Source organism: Numenius arquata, chromosome 7 (genome assembly GCF_964106895.1).
Source record: "Numenius arquata chromosome 7, bNumArq3.hap1.1, whole genome shotgun sequence".
In the NCBI taxonomy this organism is placed as follows: Eukaryota; Metazoa; Chordata; class Aves; order Charadriiformes; family Scolopacidae; genus Numenius; species Numenius arquata.
In genome coordinates this window covers 35195944-35222066 of record NC_133582.1, presented here as the reverse complement: position 1 = coordinate 35222066, position 26123 = coordinate 35195944, and the positions used below count along the sequence as shown (strand labels likewise).

Below are 26123 nucleotides of genomic sequence, written 5' to 3'. Positions count from 1 at the left end.
AGCAAAATAGAAACTTATAAAAGAGAAGTACAGTAGGAGAACCACGTTAAGCACAGTTCACCTGTTCCTGTTACTGTGGTTTCCTGTCCTCAGACCAAGTAATCATCTCCACCTGAGATAGGCAGCTAATTTGCACCTACCTACATATTAAATGTGTAATGAACTAATACTCCTAGAATAAAGGTTTAAATTCCCCATATAGTCAGTGCAAAGCAATGTCTCAGAGGGTCTGAGCTGCAGTTCTTTTCCAACCACATTCAGATGCCTAATTTAATCATTACATCCCACACTGACTTGCAAGATGCTACCCAGTGTGCCAGGCCCTGTTGAAGGTAGGCAGGTGAAGATAAGATGAGATGGTTCTCTAAATCTGTAACGTTATTCAAAGCCAGTCAAAATTCCCTCGATTTCAGTGGAAGTCTGCAATTAAAAAAAGACTTAATAAAAATGAATATGAGCCTCCAACTCAAGGTGGGGTAAAAAGCTATGAAGAGACTGCCAAAGTGTCTCCATGAGGACTTCAAGCTGAATAACATGCTCCTGGGAGAAACACAGCAGGGCTGGGCTGGGAAGGCAGGTCACACTGCAGGCTGAGGCTGTGCCGACGCTAGACTAAACATTTTCAATTTGAGTCAGCTCACTTTCATCCTATGTAAATATAGTTTGATATAATGTCTGTATACCAGGGCCAAGTAATGTTTGCATAATGGCAGGCAGCATTTGCATACCAAGGAAACTGTTTTGGGTGGGGAGTGGGCCAGTCTATCCTCTTAGTGTCCCAAACAGCAATTAAGTGAGTCTGCAAATTAGACCATGCCTGACGCTGTCCTGAGGAGGAGTAGTTTCCCTCTTTGTGAAATTTTCAGCAATGTTAATAGCTTGCCAATGGTAACAGTCCAGTTTTTCTTGGCAGGCTCTAATACCCAGTGAGGAGACCCCTAGCCCAAGTTTCTACTAGGAGATTGAACCTAGAGAGGTCTACTAGGACCTCTACTAGCAGAGGTCCAAAGCAGGTCTTTCCTACGTCTCATAGGACAAATTCCTCTATCTACCAGGTTTCTAAAAATATCCAGGCTGGATGCTGGTGGTGTTTTCTCTCAGAATGGACTAGCATCTAAAGCCCTTTCAGCAATGGCCAAGGTCACCATAGGAACACCACTTCTTCACAGCAACAATTCCTTATGTTTAAATTAACTAAGTCTTTAAGCAATTGGAAGATTGTCTTTAGGAGGGATACAAGTTGGCCAAAATTTACATAGCTTATTTTGATACTTTTAAAATGCTCTTGTCTTTCTCTTTGAAATATGCATTTTTTCTTTTCTGAAAGCAACTACATTTTTTAATTTGAAGAAGAAAGATGAAAAAAAAAAATGGGCTAAACACCTGAACATTAAGCAAAACGTATTTTCTTTTCGAGTCTACCCAAACTGCATTTTCCCCTGATCATTTGGTTCAGCCTCTGAACCAAATTATCCATTATTCATATAGCTCTACGCAGTTCTCCTAGTGTGTGGAGACACCCAAACCTGTAGAGATTCGGCAAATACGTGCAGAGCATCACACCAAGGAAAGATAAAGTATGCTTGGAGAAGTAGAGACACAGACTAGTATTCAACTATGAACTAAAAATTACAACTCTGGGCCCTGTGTGGAGAATACATCTGGCTATGCTGGAAAGAGGAAACATGAGAATCGTCCCTAAAGACCTTGGTGAGGAAAACCTTGGCTATTCGCCTTTCTGTGCTAATTCAACTGGGGGAGTTTAGTTCCTGCATCCCATTTCTGTTCTGCCTGAATTTTAAATAAAAATAGGTTAGAGGAGCTCACTAATCAGGTTTCTGCTTCATTTTGTACCCTATAAGAAAGTACATGCCTTCCAAATCTCAAAGGTCCCACACAGCTTTCCAGGCCTTCACTTGATCAATCCAATTTCATTAAGAGACTTTTTCTCTCCCCTTATTTGCATGCAGATATAGTGTCTCCCATTTTCAGCAACCATCAGTGCAAGAACTTTCTGAAACTAGGTTCACCATTAGTGAAAGAATATTCCCTAATTAGTTAAAAAATAAGCAGAGGAGCACAGTTCTGCATTCCTCTGAGGACTCTGCAGCAGGTTTTCTGTGGACTTGGCTGCAAATAACACAATCTCTTTCTAGTTTCCAGCCTGGAGAATACTTGCAAACTGCAAAAGATGCCATGAGAGCTACTGCACTGCTTGTAAATAATACCAGAATTCTTTGCATGCCTTTTGAATCACATTAACATTGATGAATGTACGTCAACAGTTGTTTTTCGACATCATTTGAATATGTGGGGAAGCATAGGCACAAAAGAGTATTTGTGCAAATTTGAACTTTAAATTCACAAATTAAAAGCTGGACTGCTCATCCTGGCAAAGTAGAATGGCCAATGGCAGTCTAGCAAAGCTGTTCAAAATTTAGATTATTTTTTTTAGCTGTACATCGATGTGCATAAATATTTCTAAAACTATCTGCTACATACATGGGACTAAATAATGCACAGAAACTGCAATTTAGTCAGATATTTTGTAAAAGAAAAGGAAGCCTGGAGAACTTAGAATAAGACTTTTCCACTTCACTCTATAAGTAAAGGCATTTTGCAGTCTCTCTCGCACAAAACTCTCAAGGCTTTGACTTTATTACAGCTTAAACACTCAGGTTAAATTCAGCAGGGAAACTAGATTCAGGCTTAAATCTATGCATAATATTCCCACATCCAGAGTTAAGTGAACATACAAATCTCTCACTGATTGTGCCTTAAGAAACATATCCATTGACAATAGTTGAATTCAACAGTAGCCAAATGCAGTAAGAGATGGGGTGAAAGAAGATCACACCATGTCCACAGAAGTGCCAGAACAGAACAGATATTTTATTATGTTTTGGATGGTTTTCTTCTCAAATACAGGCATCAAGTACTAAAAGTGGTTGGTCCACCAAAGCTGCTGAGCACTAAGACTCTAGCAGCAGCGAGTGGAAGACGTGAAGGCTCTGATTCTCCAACACAAGCCAAAAAAAAAAAAAAAATAAAGAATTTCTGTCTTACATGGAAAAAAAGGACTTTCAAAAATACATTTTCAAACAGCACTTTCAAAATAGAAATGGGTTCGTTTTGGGTAGTTAACCGGATTCTTCCCATTTAGACGTTTCACTCTATCTTCTGCTCTGCAAATTGGTAAATCGGTATGTTACCCTTAACAACACTGCCCTGCCTACAGCATCGTGCAAAATGCTGCTGCAGGACAAGCTGGCTGTGGACTAGAGGAATACATCAGCTGCACGGCACAGTTCTGGATGGTCCAGTCTTATGCTGGGAGAGCTATTGCAGCATACTCCCCTCTCCTGCTACTCAGAGGACAGGCACCACCAATTTTTAAGTATTACACTCCATGATACGGCCAGTAAGAGCTAATAAAACTCCACTGAAAATATGTATTCTGCATAAGCCATGAAGAATCCTTTTTTTTAGTGCTGTTATCCAGAACACTGGACTTTCTGAAGCTCACTCAACCTTGATGCGCCACCAGAAATTATCTTGTACAACTTTCAGCATCTTGGGAAAAGAAACATTGTTATTCATATCAGTTCCCATGTACGCGGAAAAACTTGATCCTATGTAAATGTCCCATAAAAATCTGTTTGTTCGCAGCATACCATACTGTCTTTCCTTAATCTAAGAAATAGCTCCCCCATAGGCAACTGCACCGGTTACTGACTGTTGACTGTGAACATAAACATTTCAGATTGGATATTAGGAGAAATGTTTCCCCGGAAAGGGTTATTGCACATTGGACTGGGCTGCCCAGGGCAGTGGTTGAGGCACCGTCCCTGGAGGAATTTAAAAGCCGGGTCGACATAGTGCTTAGAGACATGGTTTAGTGATGTGGGTGTGTTTTGGTTTTTTTGTTGGTGTGTGGATTTTTTTTTTTTGGTTTGGTTTGGGTTTTTTTTTTGGGGGGGTGTTCAGAGTTAGGTTGATGGTTGGACTAGATGATCTTAAAAGTCCCTTCTAACGTAGACAGCTCTATGATTCTATGATTTAATTTAGTGCCACTGAAATCTCAAAGGAAAAGCCTATTCATAGTCTTTATTTTTTTTTTTCTTTTTGCATCTCTGCAAAACTTCTATAACACCGATTCACTTCCTGCATTGCAGAAAAGGCAATGAACATGCAAACTGAGGTGAGCAACAACTAGTTTATATTTATTTCCTAGCCAAATGCAATACACAGTTCTTCATCTTGCCCGTAAGAGAGATCAGTCTAGAATTTTTTGTCACTGGAGCAGAGCTGCAGCACCGACCCCTTTCTGCACAGCTACATCTCAGTTTTGTGCTGCATTTCAAGAGAATAATCACCAGATGGCAGCAGCACATAAACCACACATGGTATTTCCAAAGGCCAGCACAAACCAGAGTTTTTATCCATGGCCTTCTGCAAATTTTATTTTTTGATGACGCTATAGCAGAGATTAGATAAACCATCCTATTAGAATAGTCATATTATTTGAAAGCAAACAATACACCCCAAAATGCACCAGATGCAGCAAAAGCTCCTATTCTTATTCAAAGCCAAGTGTAGCTATGAAATTTGTCTATCCCTTGCTCCCTTTGAATTGAAGAGGAATTTCATGTCAATCATCTTGCACAGTGTAACTGGGTGAAAATATATTTTAGAAAAGCTCTACAGAAAACATTTTCTATTATTAATTGTTCCTCACCTTGTTGGTAGGTGCCGTATGAATAAAACAAAAGAATGGTCTATGCCCAGAAGAGCTTACAAGTGAACAAAATCTGGCTCCTCTGAGGTATCTCCATCTGCTTGGCAAAACCTAGTTCCCCCAGCTCTCGCCCACCCTGAAATGTTCTTCTCCCCATCACTTTGGTACCACTGGCATATGGAGGAATTTGGGTACACTATTCATTTTATGGGGGTGAACAAGGGGGAAAAGCCATGCAGCCCAGTGACTGCAATGACCTCACATGAGTGCACGGATGCTGCACCCTGAGGAGGTGAGACAGGGCTGGGGGGGACGAAAGGTGGCAGGCACATATGTCATGCAACAGCTATGGATATTTTGCTCCATCTCCACGTTCAGCCTGCAGTTCTTTATATGGTTATCTATGGGGGTCCGGCTGTCAGAGCCATCGTTAGCAGGAGACGTGCATAGCTCTGGGGGCACTGGGAGTGCACACACCGTGCTCCACAACCTCCTGTGCAACCTCCCACTCCTCGCCCAGGGCCCAGCTCCCCGCAGAGCCCTGGGTGCCCATGTCCCCCTGGGAGGACATCAGCCTAGATGCTCTCCAGATATCAGCCATAAGCACTTGAAGGAACCAGGTCACGGAGCATTAAAGAGACAAACTGTGCTGGCCCAAAGCATTGCAGAAATAGCTAGGTAGCAAATCTACGTCTACTATCAGAGCATTCAGCTTCAGTCCTCCTGCAAAACACCCAAGGAAAAAGCAGTTTTGCACCAAGTTCAAACCAAGTTTCTGGCTTAAGACTCAGTGTATGGTATGGTTATGTCTGGCGTGCTTGTGGCACAGCACAGTCAGCAGGCAGAGCGCAGCAGCCTGGAGCGCTGCCCAGGTTGCAAAACCTGGTGGAAAAGCAGGGTGAGAGGGTGCTCTGTCAGTTCCCGATGCGGGGGCTAGACAGCCACAGCTACCTGCACTACACGTTACCATGTTTTAAAGCTGGTGCACATATTTACTGATTTAAAACTAGCTTCAGTACATCTGCTGTGCACTACAGTCAGCACCACAACAGCAGGTATAAATATACTCCTCTGTGAAATGCCTGGGGCTGGTGGGTGGGTGGGTTGGCTCTCTCACTCTCTCACATTACAGATTGTCCTGAGCTCATGTGTAGAGGGAAGCTTTGGAGAAGAAATGAATTAGCTGATAACATTCTGTTAAACTACTCATTAACAAAAATGAAACAATTTTGATTTTCTTTTTTGAATGTTCATTTCCCCTCCTCCTTACCCAAATCAGAGATGAATGTGGGCATGTTCTCTACTCTGTACATAACTGAAAAGGATGTAATTTCCTGCACTAGTGAACCACCCTGTGCATCTCTACAGAGGGTCAAAGCTGACATCTGGGGGCATTGGTGGCAGAGATTCACCATCCAGAAGTTTCCACCTTTGCCACTTTCAAGAATATCCCCAGTACGATTTGGTCCACGACTCTGGGAATCCCCTTTAATAGCTTGGCTGGAGTATTTAAAGTAGCTGGGGACAGAGGTCTTGTCAGGTTTATTAATAAGATCAACATTGTGAATCTCCCATGCTGTTGACTGAGAGCAGCAGAAGCGACCCTGCAAACTGCCATGCTCGGGAGCAAGGTGTCTGCCTTCCCATCAGAGCTTCCCGTCCTCTCCTGCCTGTTCTACACAAGAACACGCTGCCCTAGAAATGATAAAAGTATAAATGAGTAATCTGAGAGCTGAATTTGACAGGAAAAGAGAGAACATTGTAGGCAGTTCTCTGTGATAAATGATGTTTCTGCAGTCTGGGAGGTTAGGAGTAGTGATTAATCTAGTCAAAACCTGAAATTGCAGTCACTTTGACAATAGTCTTTTATCTTCCCTCAGCTGATGAAACAGCCTCAAACTTTGCCAGGTCCTCCTCCTACTTTTCCTTGAGAGTCAGTATCACTTCCATCTTCTTTCAACTGATCTTCAGCTAACTGTCATTAATTCAGATTCCCGTTGCTGCCAAATGCTGGGAGAGATGGGTGATGGTTGTGTCTGCTTCTGATGAAAATGAGAGGTAGAGCTGAATGTCATCAGCCTACACTGTAGATCACGTTACATCACAACTTCTCCCAGTAGCAGCTGCACAGAGATAATGAATAAAAAATAAGCGATTGCAGGGAGCCTGGTAGGGCTCTCTGCAACTGAGAGCACCTCACAAAAGGGAGGACGGCTTCCAGCAACCTCTACCGGGACCTTTGAGAAAAATGAGTGAAAAGCCCCTATGTTTTTGCTAGGTCCTGCAACTTCTGCCTGGTCAGTAGTGCCAAAAGCAATTGGGGGGCCGAGCGTCTGGCTCTCAGGTGTTACTTTGTAGACATCAACAGCCAATTATAACAGCTCTATTTCCACGGTAATAGCCATTAAGTTGCATTCAGGGGGTCTAAGAGTATCAGGATTAGTCAGCATGTCTCTCTTTGCTAGTGATATTTTCATGAGGCGAAATCTTAAGTATCAGTCAGTAGTTGACAAGTATGTAGAAGATCTATGGAATAGGAATCGTGTTTCTTATCCATAAAGAAACCCACGTTCTCCAGCGCATAAAAACACTCCCAGGATAACACCAAAGGGCCCCTTCTCTCAGGTGTCACTGACAGCGCAGGGATCAACCCTCTCACAGCAGCCATGGCGAAGCAACGTGGGGCTATCAAAAAAAGTACGTACATTTTCACGAAGCTGCCTTGAAGCCCGAGCTGGGAGTGGGGTTGGGATTTTGGATCTTGCAGCAAGGTTCAAAGGGTCAGGCTGTCAACTGGAACAATTAGTATAGCAACATGGGGGTCTATGACTACACAGGCAAGGCTCTGATCCTCCTATGCTCTGTTGAGGGCATGGGAAGAAAAGGCAGAGGAGGCAATATTAGAAAAAACCTTTCAAGATCTCAGCACAACTTTAATACAACTAGATTTCATTTCAGGAATTTTCTTGTTTAGAAGGCTGTCACGGCTAATCTAAAATGATGTCTCTTAAGTATTTGGTTGTCCTCCTGGATACCTAAGGTATTTTATTATTTTTTTCCCCCTAAGATTTAAACAACAACAGGTTTTATAACTTCCACCAGGCCATCTGCCTTAAGTATGTGGTGTGTGCATATCCTTTCCCAATAGGATGAATCAGCCTGCTGCAGCAGGACCTAAAATATGACACATATGTGCAACAAAATGTTATAAATGTGCAATGACTTTTAGGAATGTACTCACTGAAAATCGTACAACCCCCCAAAGCTCTTTGATGGCTGCTTAGGCTGCAGTCAGGGTGTCCTGACACCACTGGCAAGCGGCAAGACCTCCCAGAAGCCATTTCAAATGTCTGCCAGACTTATGCTCTTTGCTGCCCATCTAGATTCTGTACTGGTGAATGTGGCATCACCACCTCCTGCGTCTCCATCTTTCTATCCATTGCTGAACTTAGACATATGCATGTGTGTGAGATACATCAAGGAGGACTGTTCGCAGCAGCCAGGGTATTCTCAAGAGCTGCAGAAGTAAATTGCCTTTCTAGGAGAACTTCTCTGAGGGAACCAGACAACTCAGGATGCTATCAGGCAGGGAGAAGATGCAGGAAGGTTTGAAGACTCATCATTTCACAACTTTGCTCTTTTCCCTTTGCTCTCTCCACTTTGCTCTTTTCTCTCAGTCTCTGCTTCCCGGCAGTTTCTGCTTCTTTCTGGGACCATAGCTCTTTCCCTCCAGACTTCTTCAGGCTGCTAAATGCACTGAAATAATACAGCTTCCTCTTATTCTCCCTTACAGATCCCTTATGTAAGAAATGGAAAAAATAAGAAAGCCTTTACATGGCTCATGTACCAAAGATGGGAAAAATGTGGCCTGTGGTATCATGAAACATACGGGGGCAACTCAAAGCAGCTAAAGAAGGCAGATGTCTCCTTTGTGCCAGGTCACTTACAGAAAACTGTTGCAAAGAGGAATCTATCTATTGCGGATCTATTATTCATCATGTTTTATGAAGAAAGAGCTTATATTTGGAGACTGTATGTGATAATTAACCAATGCCAAAGTTCAACATAGAGGTCTGGAAGTATCAACACAAGAGTAGGTTCAGGACATTTTTAAGTTCAGCTTCTGATTTTGATTGCAGGTTTAGTAAGTCTTCCCTTTGGCTGTCTCTTTGCCTTTCCCTTTCCTTTATTCTGTACTTAAAACTAAAAGTCATTATGTCATACGTGAAGAAAAACAGTGTGATGCAGGCACTACAGCAAATAAGAAATGCTAAATAGCTGTTCTCTTCTTCATACTGAAAACAGAGAAGGTACTCGAAAAATCCTGTACTTTTTGAAGCAAACGTTTTCTTCTTGCACTTTTGAAGACATTGCTCCTTCAATTGGAGGCAGACGTTACAATGGATAATGGGTAATAAACAGGATTCACGTTTTTGGCACTCAGTCAATTAAAAACAACACCAATTGCATTCTGCGAATATTCCCACGGTGCCAAACCACCAGAGGAGTTGGTGAGTAGGAGGAGCGAAGGTGTGATAGTTGAAAGAATTGCTACTTGGTAAGTCACAGGAGCTAATGTGTTAGCTCAGCTTGCGGGGAAGCTAGGACGTTCCCAGCTGCCACAAAAATTGGGTGTATGCAATCCCTGGCAACACTCGTTGGGACAAGATGAATCACAGGCACTTCGGTAGTGAGCTACCATGTCACAGGGAGCCAGATGGAGGTGGTTACTTCCCTGATTGATTGCCTCTTGGGCTACCAAGGGCTTTTCCAGCAGGCTAATGCCTTTCTGTTGGCACTTGAACGCCCAGGAGCAGCGTGTCCACTTGGGTCAGCACCGTGCAGGAATTCCTGCCTTTCGGGTCCATGGCCACCCCGCAGAGGGAGAGGGAAATAAATAAGGAGCAAGGGGGAGCGGGTGACTACGGTGAGCACTGAAATAACACTGACTTCCGATGCCTCCCTAATAGACGTTGCTGCTAATGAATTTTCAGGCACGTGCTGAGTTAACAGGGGTGAGCAACGTTGAAACATCCTTTAGTTAAACCCAGTGCTTTACAAAGGCTAATTGAAAAAGGAAGGAGCAGCGGGGGTGGGGGGGGAGGAGAACAAGGCAGAAGAGGGGGTGGAGGGGGAGAACAGCTCTATTTTTCAAATGCTGAATATGAAATCCCTGCAACAGATGAGTTTACATGCAAGCCTGCAACTCATCAGGGCAAAGATACAGCGAGTAGAGTCAAGTAATTTTCCTCTGCACACAGAATCCCCAGCCTCTTACCCTGCCCAGCCAGCTTTCTCAACTGTGAGCTTTAGAATATAAACAGCCAATAAGTAAGGACAATAATTGTAGTTCCTGCTGAGAGCTAACTCTGCCTGTCATGCATTTGCTGGGTCCTAATACAGGACAGTGAATAAAGCTTCATTACAGAACAATGGAGTTAGCTGCCAGAGCCTACAGATTTGAATAAACAACAAATAAGCAACATCTGCTCCAGCATATGTGTATGGTAAAAAAAAAAGTCACAAAATAAAAGAATTTGTAAATGCCAAAAGCAACACTAAACTGCCAGTGCTACTGTAGAGTGAATTTTTAATTGCACATGCATACAGGCAGGCTGTGGGTATTAGTCTCACATATGTCTGGTTGCTGCCAACCTGGGAGTATAGATGAATTTAATTAAATAAGGATTATCCCTTCTCCCCAGTACAATTACTTATTTATAACAATGATAAAATTGCCTAATAAAATAGATTGTAATATTTTTTAAAACAGAGCTAGAAAACACTCTGCTTTCCCTGTAAGTCATTCAGGGATGTTCAGGGGGTTTGAGCTTCTTTTAAAATTAAGTCTCAGCATTCTGCCAAGAGAGGGAAAAAAAGCCTTATCATAAAGCCTACTGCAGTTAAACAGCCAGAATCTACATTATGGAGAAATATAAAGAAGACACACAGCAGCCAGGGAATTGGCTTTCATGGGGAGTGCAGAAAATTAAACAATTGGACTAAAATTGAGACCAAGCTACAGAGCCAAGGGACAATACCACTGGGACAAGTACTTCCATAAGTCACCCGTCTCTAATATGCTCCATCTAGGCAAAGCAGTCTGTTCCTATCTGTCTCTATTTCTTCTCATAGTGGGCACCTTGCACTTTTCTGCTCAGGCGAGCTCCCCTTTCAGCAGAGCTGTGTCAGGCTCTCACATCTTCATCATCACTCATACCCTTTCCAACAGAGCCCACAAATAAATGAGAGTGGGCCTTTATGGTATCAGGCATTGTGTGAGAAATAGGGAGCCTGTGCCCCAGGGAATTTGGAGGCTGAATCTAAATTCAGGCATGCTTTCCAGGGAGCTGAGGTTTTCCTTGTGTAGGCTCCTGATGGACTCTGTTTCCTACTCACTCCTACTTCGAGGACCCCTGCTTATGGGTCTGAGCCATATTCTGCTCAATTCAGTAGGAATCTTCTTAAGAGCGAGGTATTATTCACTAGCAACAATAACCAGCAATTTTTAGACTGTTTCCATGATGCACAGCAAGTAGAAGTTGCAATAAAACTCCCATGGGTACAGAGGGGTATGGCATTTAAGAGCAGTGGGAAACAGAGAAAGAATATGATAAAAGCCTGCAAAAAAAAAGCTGGAAATCTCCACTTTAAATTTAGGCCAAGCATCAATGACACTAAAACAACAGAGAAAGAAAGAGAGAGAGAGAAAAAAACAGGGAGGGAGATATTCCAGTGTTTAAACAAAACTTTAAAACTTATGGTGCTGCAAAGGCATAAATCTTACTTGTATGACTTTGATCGATTACTTAACTAGACAGCAGTCTTACCAGAATTAAAAACAAATAATTATTTTCTGCATTTTCTGTCATTAAATTACTGCTAAATACATGCTTATTCCTATGTCTTAAAAGATTATTCAGGGTATACAGCTATGTTTTTTCCCTTACATTGTGATTGATATACCCATACAATCTGCTAAATCCTTTAGCTAATGCCCTTCATCATTAAATAGCACAGTCATTTTTAGAGATGGACAAAGAAAGCAAAAAAGCATTTGTGGATATGTTATTACACTTCTAATTTTTTCTCCACTGGTCTATGTCCATATTCTCTTTTTTTTTTAATTTCTCACTGAATGTTTGTCCAAATGGTGTTTTTCACTGCACCAGTCCTGAGGAATTGCTATTCTTTGTATACATATTGCTACAAGCAAGACTACTGATATGGGGGCTCGTCTTTGTTCATGAAGATCAAGACACCCATCAGAAAACAAAATCAAAGTAACCTCATGTAACTCAGGGGACAAATCATAGAGTCTGAATAGCAACAGGGACCTGACATTAGGCCCCAAAAGTCACTGGAGTCACGCATTGACAGATTGGAGACATACAACCCTGCCAGAAGGTGTGGCAAGTACAGTTGAATGCCATAGGTATGCAATCTATTACGCAGTAAAAAAAAAAAAGCCTAGCAACAGCAAAGGTATGCTTACAGATCATTTGAAACCAAAAGTAAACCCTCCAGAACTCAGGAATTCATGCTACACTCCATTGCATTTACTCATGTCTAGCATTTATCAAGAAAACTCCACACACTGATGAAAACACTGGTCTCAGTGAAGTCAGTGCCACTTGTGTCACTGCCTTCAACAGGCTGATGATTTCACTTCCCCACATCCAGCTGTCATGCCAGCCGATGGCATCTGTGAATGACCAGCACCAGAATACCCACTGGTCGTTCACATTTTTTTTTTAGATACCTGTGTATGAAGTTGGGTTGCTTAATTATTTGTGCTGTCTCCCCAAAATTGATATAATGTAGTCCTCAAAAGGTGAGGGCTCGCCAAACTTTCACCTTTGTCCCTTGCAATCTCTGCTTCTTGCTGCTTATTAGTTCTTTCACATGAAATTTCTAACCCATTCAAAAAAAACCAAAACTGTCAGTCCTACTCTAAGCACTGGTTGGAAAGGGTCACTAGAGAGCAAGGCCAAGCACTCCACGCTCTGAAGGCTGAACAGCCGTTTCTCCAACACCAGCACCCCTGCCAGCAAACGCTTCTCAGGATCCAAATTCAGATTGCCCCAAATGACAGCATAACATCTGGTCTAACAGCTTTGCTTTTAATCCTTTCATAGACTCCTCAAATAACTTATTTCCTAACACATGATTCAGTGTTATCTCAGCTCATGTGATGACAGCCTATGTGATATAGGAGACTCAGATGATGGAGTAGAGGCCATGCTGCTGCCAGAATTTCCTGGTTGCATGGTCTTGGTTGAGTTGTGCACAGAGTGGCTGCAGAGCCACTATATCCAGTCTCCTAGTTGACTGCTCTCCTAGGGATCTGAAAGTTGGCACAAAAGTGGTTGTCTGAGTCTGGCAAATAATTCATTGAGGAAGAGCGAAGCTTTGGTATCACTTGGAAGAGTAGAGAGGTCTACTTAAAGTATCAGACAGGGACCCCACACACTCAAAGCTGTGCATGTGACGTGCCCTCTTCATGTGCACTCATTGTGTCTCCCTGACAAGCTGAGTATATTTTACAGCCCTATGATTTGTCAAGTCATATAATCTAGACTGCCATGTCTAGAATAATGCATCCAAATGCCAGAGGTGATGGGAGCAGAGAGGGAAAACATATTGTTAGAATAAGCTTTAGAAGCAGCTACAGGGTGCTTTTAAAAACTGGCAAATCGCCTGTTTCTTAACACTCACCTAAAATGGTGTCAGGAGCATTTCCAAATGGAGTTTCATCCTCAAAACTCTGAATCTGAAAAGAAAAGGAAGAGAAGAGGAAAATTTATTATTCATGGTAATGCTTATGAGTGTATGCCTTATTATGTGGAAGGGAGGGAGGAACAAAAACCAAAATAATTCTCAACATTGCAAAGTGAAAACATGAAATCTTTCAGATGGTTCCATTTCAGTTGTCTCCTTTTAAAAATATTTGTTCTTGTCATAAACTAGGGTCTAGTCTCAGAACCTTTCCAAGCCTTGCTCAAAGTAATCCATACATAATGGTTCCTAACACATAACTATACTAACAATCTTGTTTGAACAGCCTCAAATAAATGTTCCTAGAAAAAAATACGACTTAGTAGAAGAAACTCAAGGAATGTAACCATATGGAGGTAAATTCTTGCCAAAGAGTGTATGTAAGGTCAGAATTTTTTTCCTCTAGGAATGAAGACCCGTTTGACTTTTTCATAGTATCAAGGGGAACATCACGTCATGATGTTGCATAAATTCCTTCAGAAAAAGACTTTACAGAAAAGGGGATCTATTAGATACAAGTAACATGTGAACATGTATGTTAGATGTATCCTCCATACAGTCTGTAGCTCGAGATCTCCAAGTCCCTCATTGTCAAAGGCTAGGAAAATATAAGAGAAGGATTGCTCTGTATGTGACTGTTAGTCTGCTCCCCATACTTCTGCTACTGGCCATTGCCAGACTAATGATATAGGTGGCCTGATGGTTTCAGCCAGTACACAGTTCTTACAGACTTAATTTAACAATGTGGTAGATAATATTCAGAAGTTAAACAATATATACGCTAATTTGAACATATAGCATTCATCAAATTGTCTTAGACATCAAACTGGGGATTTTACAATCTGCATTTACTGCTCTGTCAATAGCCTCATTTTTGTGTGAGCCTCTAGTCACAGGGCTGCAAGTCCAGCATTCTAAGTGTTTTACAAAGACATATGGGCTGCTTTGGGATTATAAATTTGCTGTGCTGGAGATCTCTGAAAGATATCCTCTCCCCACTGAAGTTGGTAATCAGGCCCATGCTCAGATTCTTGAATCTGCTCTGCCAACATAAAGGTTGCACCAAACCTTTCACAGAAAAATACACCTTTGGAAGAACTTCAAAAGGTAAATATCCTTTCCTCAAGAAGAATGCCACCACCTTAGCTTGACCTTTTCCAATGCTTTAGAAACTGGAAAACTTTTTTAAGCCTCCTACCTTTTCCAGCCATTCACTGCTCCCTCGTTTCTCTCCCTTCCTACCATTCCTCCTTCCCTCCCATGCTCCATATATTTCCAGGGACCTACCAACCATCCCATTTCTCCATCTTTCTTTGATTCTTACAGTGGAGTCTGTATGATTGGAGAGTATCCTACCATAGCCCTTTTTCTGCAGTAGTATGGCCAGAAAAACTGCTGCTCACACAACAGCTCTAGGTGTTAGAAAGGGACTGGCAAGTATCCTGGTCCCTGCTATTTCATGTTGAACCCCCAGTGACAACCCCCGGTTGCTAAAACATACAAATGAGTACCATGGACTTTGCAGACTGCATATGAGGACAAGCTGCTGTTCTGAGTTATTCTGGCTTTAGGATGCTCAGCTTACAGAGTGATAAAATGTTTCAAATGCTGCTATAAAACCAAGACTAATTTTTTAATGCAACTTTCTGAAAGAGCACACCAGCAGATTAGCTTAGGGGAAAAAAAAAAGATGGGAAAAAAAAAAAAGATAGAAAAAAACCTCCTGGATAGAAAAAAACAGACTGGATCTTTAAAAATATCCTTTACCATATGTATTAGTGTTCCTGCAACTTCCTTCTATAAAAAACCCAAAACCAAGCACTGTATAAAACATATTGGCATCTTACATTATCATACTGGTTGAATGAATCCTATCTCAGTAACTTCAGTGCCAATTTCTTTGATGGTATCCTAACACAAAGACAATTTAAAATAATCAAAACCCCAATGGGTAGTGTAAATCCTACTGGTTTTCCCCATAATGCTACTGCATGGTGTTTGTTGAAGTAATTTACTCTAGATTCCATCCTGAAGAAAAGAATCCAAACTTATACCGTAAATATGGGTGGAGATACATTGCTAGCACAATACACAAAAATCCACAAAAATCCACCTCACCTCGTCCATTTCAAATGACGCTGGCAGCTTGCAGCTTAGGCTGGCCAATTTTTTGAGAGTGTGGAACACAAGCATAGGTGGCTCCTTTCTTGGCCTGGCTTTGGCAGACACCTCACACGCAGTGGAAAGGGGAGGCTGTTTTGCAACTAGGTGTGATGAAGCCCAGGCTTTCCCTGGTGGCGTCAGTGGACACTGGGATGTGGGATATGCCAAGGCACCTTTGCTTCTGGGGGCTTGCTCCTGGGTCAGGCAGCCCAATGCAACACGTGCAGAAAAGCCTGCCTGGACCATACCCCTCTCAGCAATATCTGGACAAGAACGGGGTTGCTCTTTCCTGCTAGGCAAGTTGGCTTCTCCAGGTGCCAGCAAGCCCTGTTTCAGCAGCGTTGTCTGCTGAGAAGCCCTTTTTGGGAGCTGACCTATTCTTCTCTGTTTCACTTGTGTGACCACAGGTCTGCTCTTTGCTCATCCCCACCGGCATCCTGTGCTTTGATCTGTTGGATGTTGACGTCAGTCAGCATAGATGAGAGGACACTGGTTACATGGTCAAGTACTCCCACCTGTTGAAAACGTTCTTCAGACAGGCAGAATGGAAGGCAACATGGTTATTAAAAATACAATTTGAAATAATACAGTACAATTATTCAAACTTGTCATGGCCAAGAAACATACTAAGTACCTCATTCAAAAGTGTCTAAATTTTTCCATTTGCTTCCAGAAGATCCATTCAGGCTACACAGAGACGTCATTGCATAGTGTTTTATATTAGACAAACAAGCAATGTTGAATTTGTTGGGTCAAGTACAGCTGAATGCTGCTGCTCTGTGTGAATAAAGGTTACAGAATCCAGCCTGAAATTCTCTGGTTGGCTGGGCAGACTTGGATGCCATTTTTGAGGACTTATTAAAATTTGTGTGAATAAAGTTATTAAAATGTGATCTCAAATGTTTACAGCTGCCAGCTGTCCAGGGTAACTGCAAAATGCATATAGCCATTAACTGATAAAAATTGATCGTGGAAGCTATGTTCTCATTTTCATAGCAGCACAAAGCAAAACACCCCTCAAAAACTCATAGCTGACATCGTATAAAGGTTCCCAGATTTTTTTCATTGTACTAACCTCCTGTAATTTCTGGGTCATTTTTTCCATGGCATAACATCTAAAGAGAAGCGAATAATGTTTTCTCAAAGAGATCCTAAAGATTTCCATCATCACAACACTATGAAGTTATTTATAGAAAGAAACACAACACATTTGCTTGCACATTGTGTCTGTACCTATCTTAAGGCAATGAATATGTCACCAGGACTCCTCCTTCCTTGAGAGATTCATTGAGGGCAGTAGATGGCAAAATGCTAACTTTCTTGGCTGCCATTTCTCTTAGAGAGCAGCCAAATTTACTGCATGCAATTTGCATGTGGCTTCACAGACAATTAGACAACAAGGGGATATTTAACATGGATCTGAGTTGGTCGTTTGCATTGGAGACCGATCCCTGACATATAATTCCTGATAGTTACTATATCTCAAGAATACTCCTCCTCTTCTTTGCCCCAGACATTGCCTGATTTTTAACACTGAAGGAAAACATTGCCATTCCTGTCACGTTTTAAGACATGGTCAAAGGTTTCACCTGATGTTTAAAGGAGTTATCTGATCTATCAGTACACACATTACACCATATTGTATCGTTTCCACTTGTGTAAGTTTGAGGTGTCAGAGTAAATAATTTTTGGTTTCGTACAGCCACTGTGCTACGACGTCCTCTCCATGTAAAGCATATTTTATCCTCAGTATTTCATCTGGCTCCCACTATGTCAGGCCATAAAACTGCCAAGTGCTAATGTCCTTTGACTGACAGCAGCACAGCAGTCCAGTTCTTCTTTTGATTTGAACCAGAACCAAACTAGCTGCAATTTGACATAGTTTTTACACACTTTTCAAAGAGCTTGGAATACCTAAAGAACAAATCAAACAACAAGAGAAATGATAAATGGATAACATACCCACCCACCCCCCATATGCAATCTAATAAATACACAGGTCATGAAGAAATTATATAAGGGACAGCCTTGCTTCATGGACTATTTCTCTCCAGAAAAGCAGTCCCTTCAGTTTCTAGGGGTGCTCCCCAGGGATCACGCCTCAAATAGGCAAGAGGCTGATAATATCTCTTTAGTCCCTGGAGCCTACTGCAAAATAGTCTAAATCTGTAGCACAAACGAGATACTAAAGGGCATAATGAGGGATTCATTTTCACTAGAAACTTCAGCCAAAACAGCAAATGGCAGTGCTGTAAACAAGATCAATGAATCTTCAATAGAATCTGTATCTTTTACAGGGCTTCTAATGACTTAATGATCAACTGTTTTTATATTTTAGGAGGGGAAGCTCACAGTTTTGTTCTTCCTTCCTTGAATCTGGTATTACATAGTTATCTACATGAAAGATTTGGGAAGTCTTCAGTAGGCCCACAGTGGAATGAAGGAACACAGAACATTTCCAGAGCCAGCAAGAAATTTTCAATCATCAACTTTTTTTCACAGCAAATGGCAGAATTTGGAAAAAATAAAAAAATTTCAGTTGGAAAATCAAGACATCTGAAATTGCTCATTTTTTGTCAGGAAAAGTAAAAATGAAATTTCAGCATTGTCTACTTTGTCAAATATTAAAATATCTTCCTTTTTTTAGAATGTTTCATGTTGAGTCTCAGCAGTACTGCCTTTGCTTGAATCGAAGCTGTACTTCAGAGAAGGTATTTAGCAATTTACATTTCATTTCTCTTCTAGGGTGTGGATTTACTGGCTGATATATATCTCCAATGATGTGTGCACCTCCCTCCCAACTGACCTGTAGCGGTCACAATACAACCATGTATCAGGGGAAATGGCGTCTACCTAATACACTCATCTCACAGAGGAGAGCGAAACTACAGCTCCAGTGAGGTGCTTGCAGCAGCTGAGACAGACAGAAATGAGAGTGAAAATTCCCCAGAAACAAAACATGTGTCACTCTCAGAGAGTGAGAGATAAAGCAAAAGGTTATAGGTACAATATAGAAGACAAGAAAGCTGGAGGAAAAGGGAGAGGGAGGTGAGGAAGACCAAGGGCTTCCATAGCAGTGACTCCTCTTCACTTTCATATTTCATTCATTTCCTAATGAATGAACCCCAAGAAGCTCTAGATATGGCAGTATGGATAGGTGGTACTGAAACATGGTGGGGGTTTTTTATCATTAAGCATCAGATCAAAACATTTCAACTTTTCTGAACTACGATGTTCAGAAACTTGAAGTTTTCAAAGAATTTGGGGATCAACATATTCAGAAATACAATTATTTTTCACCTAACAATTTCTAAATTTCAAGTGACTTTATTTCTTCAGTTAGAAAGTCAAGTACCACTTCTAATGAGGTCAGTAAAATTTTCACCACTGGCAGATGATGGGGATAAGCTTTTCTTTTGGATCTGGCTGAGAAACTGAAAGGGTGACTAATATTTTTAAAAATACACCTTATTTATGTGAACTAAACTTTTTGAAAACTCTCTCTGACAATACTGTGGAAACAGCACCAAGTGAGAAGACAATTAATAAGTAACTGTAATAATCCACATATATTTTAAAGGGTCTAATCAGCAGTGAAAGAAGCCTGGAAAACTATATTCATCACAAGCAGGGAAGAGCCATACAGAAACAGAAAAGGACTGCATTAGGAAATGAATGAAAGTGAAGAGGAGTCACTGCTATGGAAGCCCTTGGTCTTTCTCACCTCCCTCTCCCTTTTCCTCCAGCTTTCTTGTCTTCTATATTGTACCTATAACCTTTTGCTTTATCTCTCACTCTCTGAGAGTAACACATGTTCTTCTTATCAATTAACTTCCTCTGCTGATTCAGAGAATAGGAGAAAGTAAACTGGTAATGAGATAACCTCTCAGGCATTCACTAACTCAGATTAAACAATTTCTCCTTTTCCGTGGCTAGAGACAAATGAGAGGGATTCAGACTGTATTTGCATTGAAATGGTCCAGTGATAATAAACCAACCAGGGTGACAATAACTGAATTCATCCAGCAGGTCTCTGGGAACAGTGGTTCAATACCGTCTTGAAATCTCCAGAGGTGGCAGATGGTCTACCTCATTTTGGCACTTTCATTTCAATGCCGTGGTGAAGCAGTCCTCTAACAGTAAGGAGTCTGGAGTTCCCTAAATTGTTCATGGAGAGGTAAATGCTGTGGAACACTTCCAGACCTGAATCTTCTACTTAATTTGCAGAGAAGGGTCTTTTTTCTGAGGTCTTCTTCTGGAGGCCTTCGTAAGCACCTGTTCTCCTCATTGCTGTTACAGGGAATGCAGGCTTCTGCTTTAGAAGAGATGGCTCGTTAGATGCCTGAAAATTTAGGTGCAGTAATAGTACTGAAGGCAGATAGATTAGGTCCTGTTCTAGAGATTCAATCCATTTTAAAATCTAATAAACGTGAATTTGTCGATCTTCCTTCTTGCTGTACCTCACTGCAAAATCATTAGACAACCTAAGGTTGGCAAGATTGGAAAAAACCAGTTTGCAAACAAATGCTATTTGAGGATATTCCTCCAGTGTTTGTACACTAAGCCTGATACATCCCTTTTTAGCTCTAAGTCCTCTCCAGGAACACCAGCTGTAGAAAGATACTTGTGCAAGATTACCTACATGGTCACTGAGACAGACTGGCTTCTTCTGAGAGGTGTTTTAAGTGGTGGCTGGATGATCACCCGCAGGAGTTGCCTCACTCGCTCCACTTGCTATGGAGATAAAAAGACTCTACAGTGATTAAGCTCCTTGAGATGGTGCTTCAGCTAAATGCCTATAATTTGGTGCAGGGAACAAGGCAGAGGTTAATCACCGCTTATATGGAAATATGTAGTCAGTGAAAAGAGAAAAGGTAAGTATCTCTAAAGGATGAATCCCACCTCTCTCAATTAAACGCTCCCAGCCCTGGCACACACTTAGGATGCCTAAGCAGATGGCGTGAAAACCCCCTCCCCAGCTGTCAAAAGCAAGATAATATGTTTTGATGGACATCACACCCACCAAAACAGAAATTCAAATCTTATCTTACTTCACAGTACCTCCCCCATACAGATAAGCCATTAACATGTACTGGGAGTGCTCCCATGGAGGATGACTGCAGGAAAAGCCATTAAATTCACACCTTTGCTTACCACTGCCTGTCTCCACTGTGCAAACTCCTTCCCTCAGAGGCTCTTTCTCTTCTTTCATTCCCTCCTAGTTCTCTGCCTTCTTCCCTGAGGTCTCCATCCACCATCCACTCATACTGATTATCTCTGATCCCTCTCTCTCAGAAGAGTTACAGAGAGAAAGAAAGTGAGAGCTGAGAAACTTGTTTGATGTGTCAGTTTGCTGTAAATATTGAAATGTGTGCACGGGGCTTGCTATAAAAAAAAAGGGAGAGAGAGAAAAACACATTTTTCACAACGCTCTGACATTTCTGTTTCAATTCTCATTCCATCCATAATGCTTCCTTGGTGTAATTCTAAACAGGAATGCATGGGCTATGTGAGAGATCCTGCTTCGATGAGCATCTTAAGTAAACAGAAGAATTCAAGAGCCATCTGGCTATCCTGTGCAGCAAACATGAGGGGAAATGATGTCAAAATTGGACTTTTCAGATGGGTGATATACCAGCAAATTAACAATACTATTTTAATGCAGATATATCTTTAGGATGAAGACCTTGTATTCATTTCTCAACTGCAAAATACACAGCATGAGAACTAAACCCATTCAAATGAATAAAAATCAAGACTGTGTGCCTTAAATGGTGTGATTTTTATTGTACTTAAAATACAGCCCTCATCTACATCTTAGGGCATATATTTGAACCACAAACCTGTCAGGTTTTAATTAGGGGTTTTTGGGTCTGATGCAAAAGCTCTGGCAGCTCTAGCCATGGAGAGTTAAGACCTTGTCATCTGCTCACACATTTCCCTGTGAGAGGGATCCTTTCATCATGGGAAAAAAGGGATGCGAGCCTACATGTGGCCCGGCTGAATTTAAAATCCTGTGTATTGGCTTACAGCACCAATGGTGGGTATGCGTTGCTGGTGAAGTGGCTACAGAGACATGTTAAATTATGCAGCCTCTGCGACACCAGTGACAATCTCTGCTGGTGGGGTAGGTCTTACAGTGAGGGAATAGGCAGTTATGTTTTAAAATGCTGTAAGTTGGTAGCTCCAGCACACAAATCAGAGTTCACAGCTGAGGAGAGGTAAACTGTATTTCAGTCACATTAGGAAGTATCATTGTCACAACAGCATATATGAGGATTTTTGATGTCTCCTGAATACAGGTCCCATTTTCATGCATTTTGTTTCGTAAGCCTCTTCTTCCCTATCCTCACAGTCCCCCCTTGCTATTTATTTTACCTCCTGTCTAAAATTCCTCCTTTATCAAAATATCTCTCCTTACCATATAAGTTTGGTCTCTCAATGTCCATCTGCTGCTTTTGAGCTTCCAAAAACACTCAGATGTTGATCCCTTTTGCTACAGAAGCACCACTGAGGAACTGAGGAGGGATTTTAGTGCAGACATCAGATTCTTCTGTACCAAATCCCAAATCAAGAAGAATCTCCACCGGTTCCTTCTCCCAGAGCACCAGCCATTCAGTGATGCTGTGGTGAAAACACCAGAATTATTTAGACCACTGTCTTGGTGCCACTTTTCTCTTGCAGTAGCTATCATATGGTCCTGTTTTTGTTAAATAATTCTCTTCCCTTCTTCTCTCTTGTGGAGACTACTGCTTAAGTGCAAGTAGTCATTTTCGGTCACATTGCGAAGAGATTTACACACATTTCTCCCCCCAGAGGAATCCGGTGGCATGAGATCTAGATAACGTAGCAAAAGGAACATTAATAAAAGGTGTAGGTTGACAGCTCTGCAGGGTCACTTCCCCCTAGACACAATGCAGACCGGGCATGCTGCTGCTGCCCTAAGACCTTGCAGCCTTTTACCTTCCAGTGGATCCAAAGCCCACTGCATTTTCAGGTAGGTTTCTTTTTTTACTGGTACAAATGCATTTGCAATCAGACTCCTGTTATTAAGATGGTCATTTTGATCTTGTGAAAACAAATGGGGAGGTAACTTTTACAAACTGAGACCTTGCACTGCTTATTCAAAGTTTTACTCATGTTTGTTGATCTCTAAACGGCTAATTCCTTGTATTCCTAGCTGGAAATACATGTAAATAAATAACCTCTGGGGTGTACCAGTGAGGGAGTGACAAGAACTGAGACTGTTTTCTCTTGACGTAATCGGACTTTCCGAACTCTCTTGCAGGGACCTGGTTTGAGAAAAAGTAACAATGAAATGTGTTTACTTGGGTGCTCCTCTAGGATGTCATTATAATTTTTTCCTAGAGTAAACATTTGCATTTTGTCTTGATTTAAAACGATACATAATAGCAATGCCTTAGAAGAAGAGTCAGCATAAGAGTGTGGCAATACCCTTATTCTCAAGAACAGTATGTTACAGTAGGTGTGATAACGTAGGTGTGAGGTACCAGTAAATGCTAATTATAAAGGTGGCAGAATGGCTCACTTTTGACAGATGGTGAATCTTTGGGGAACCTTTAGGGAGTAGGGTTTCTCTAGCCACCTACTTCAGAAGATATAATTGCTCTTAACAAAGTTTTGGAGAGACAAGGCACAATGAGTTGCAGCAGCAGGAGTGGCACCTGAGAACAATTCTGTTCCTTGCTTCTCATAGTGTTTGTGTCCACTAATCTGCAGAGAAATAACTGCTTTTCAAAGCCTGCTCCCTGCAAAAGCAACATCCGGCTGCATGAAAGTGTTTCTCAAAAGGTAAAATGACATGCTATTTTTACATCCAAACTTAACTTTACCTACACATACCTACCAAGATCAGCAGCAAATGTTTATATACAGTGGAAGCATTGCCTTTATAATATTTTTTTTTATCATTACAGGTTATCTATCAGCTCACATCTTATTGAGGGATAAGTAGATTTTTTAATTAACATAATAACCTGGAATTCCTCCTTTTGTCATAACAAAAAAGAAGACAAAAGAATTTATACCAGATCTCTATGGTATCCGACACCTACCTCCTGTAGCTTTGCACAGTCTTTTGTACCATTTCTGGTACTGACAAGGAAATTGCAAACAAGAAGAAATAAAAATAATTTATTTTCTTACCTTCCCCCCCCCAAAAAACAGAAATGTGTCCATCTAGAAAAAAGACCAAAAGACTGATTGCATTGTGTAAGGAAACATTTTAGCCCAAGTGACAAAGTTGCAGAACAATACCATTGTGGGAAGTTCAACTCACAGTATACGTTAGTTGTAAATAAATGCAATACATGTCAAAAAGAAGGGGGAAAATAGGTGCCTTTATATTGCATAAACCAGTAGCTGCACATTCTAAGCCCCTGCTATTTTAAAGTAAGCATTATGAATTGGCTTCCACCGTCTGCTGCAGAGCCGCTGGAGATAAGCATACAGCAAATATTATGAAAATAACTTTAAATCCCTGCCTTTATAGTAAAAAAATACAATTAAAATATATTATTTTAAATTCTCATTCCAGCACACTGGCACAACTTCTTTGTGTATAACAGTTTTTCAGGTGTAATTAGCATGGATGTTGTATTTTACTATTGATTTCTCTGGGCTTTGCATCATGCTCTAAACATGTTTGAGAGGGTTCAGACAGTTGTGGGACGACTGCAAGAGTTTCTGGAAGAGAAAATATTTGTCCAAGAATTGCTAACATTGTTTACTGGACTCCAAGTGTGCTATACCTATGTGCTGTAAGGTGCGCTTTTCATCCTTTCACAGTAAGTCAGATGCAAATACACAGTGCCTGCAGTTGTCACTTCCACTTTTAACACTGAAATAACACACTTGTTGATCCTCTGAAAGCTGGGGTAGCATTTGCCTAAGAGCACAGTCGATATCCTTCTGCATTCCACAGGATGAATTTTTTTTTTCCTAGCTTTTAAAGTTTTCTTTTCTATTTAACAAAATTGTGTCATTAAAGAAGGAGAAAACATCCTTTCACGCTCTCTACTGGATTATTCTTCCGCTCGTAAATTCTAACACAAGCTCCTTCTGGCTTACTCAGTGCAAGGATATCCATCCAAATTGAGAACATAAAGGTTACTGATATCCTGTAATTTCCCGTGGTAACATAAACCAGATTTTCTAGCAGCAAACTGAGCATAATTTGAATAAGAATCAGCAACTTCTTGTATACCATTTCCTACTCACGTGCCAACAGAAGCTGTAGATTCACTATAAAAATCCTTGAGAATGTAAAAAATAAGATCTGAAAGTGAGAGTTAATACAATTTTTCCCTAGCAGCACGTAGGCACTCCTCTCTGCAACAAAACATTATACCACAAGCTGGCTGCTGCTGTGATTTCCTCAATACTTCATATTGTCAGGACTGAATGAACACAAGCACTGCCAAATTAAGAACCTAACACTGAGAAACACGGGCTGGGGTGTTAAGTAAATAATTTGATGATGAGAAACCTGGTAGATGTAGGAAGTAGTAAGTCATCAAAAAAATCAAGGGCTGAGACTCATGATCAACTGGGCCAAACTTACTGCAAGTTGGATGAGAGGCAGCAGCTGGTGTGGCTGTACTCTCAGATAAATCCTGGGCATGACACCTTAGCTGTCTTCGGCTGTACGTTAAAGTAAGTTGAATTATCCTGTATTGTTGTGGGTCAAGAGCGTGCTAATATACCATTACCAAGGCTAAGCCATCAAAGTGACAGTAAACTGCTCAGGAGCCTGTGTCCACCTCATGACTTTTAGACAAAATTCGCACTGAGTGCAAGATGGGCCATTTCACTCATGGTTAGAGTCTCCACTCCTTTCTCTGATGAGAAGACTGTCATGAGAAGCTCCTCATTAGAGAGCCTGACATTTTGAAATATTAGAGATTGTTTTCTCTGCATTTAAGTGGTTACAGATATAGTAATGGGGAGGGTACGGAATTTATATTTCCTGATCTGTATATTTTGTTCCTGACACAAGAAATGCTGAATCTCATTACCAAACTGGAAGATACTTTGGGGGAAATAATGCCCTTTAGAAATCTGTCAGAAAACCTCATGAAAACAAACAAACAAACAAAAATACTTTGTAAACCAACTGTGGTGCTAATTGGTGCTCTGTTTACTGCACATCTAAGTATATCTTCGCTTATGAATAATATATTTTGCTAAGCAAAATGTGGCCTCTGATATTTGAGGGAAGATATGGCATTTTAGCCTTAGTAATCCCTGATTAACTGGAGTCAAGATTAAATCACATATTGTTGAACTGCATCTCTTACTTGCAGACCCAATAGACAAAAAGTGTAGATATGGAAGCACTGGTAAATAATAATTTGGCCTACCAAAAGCACTAAAAATGTGGACATTTTCAGGAATATGTGAGGAGCTGTAAGGTGATTTTGGG

At 41.2% G+C, this 26123-nt stretch overlaps 1 protein-coding gene across 1 annotated transcript in view; it reads right to left on the bottom strand.

Moving 5' to 3' along the window:
• The window catches only part of ITPRID1 (ITPR interacting domain containing 1), a 104456-nt gene that overhangs the window by 9528 nt on the left and 68805 nt on the right, over positions 1-26123 (bottom strand). The window contains 6 exon segments of the mRNA XM_074150864.1: positions 13457-13511; positions 15635-16098; positions 16101-16208; positions 22101-22303; positions 22885-22971; positions 23755-23794. Coding sequence (XP_074006965.1) covers positions 13457-13511; positions 15635-16098; positions 16101-16208; positions 22101-22303; positions 22885-22971; positions 23755-23794 — 957 coding nt within the window.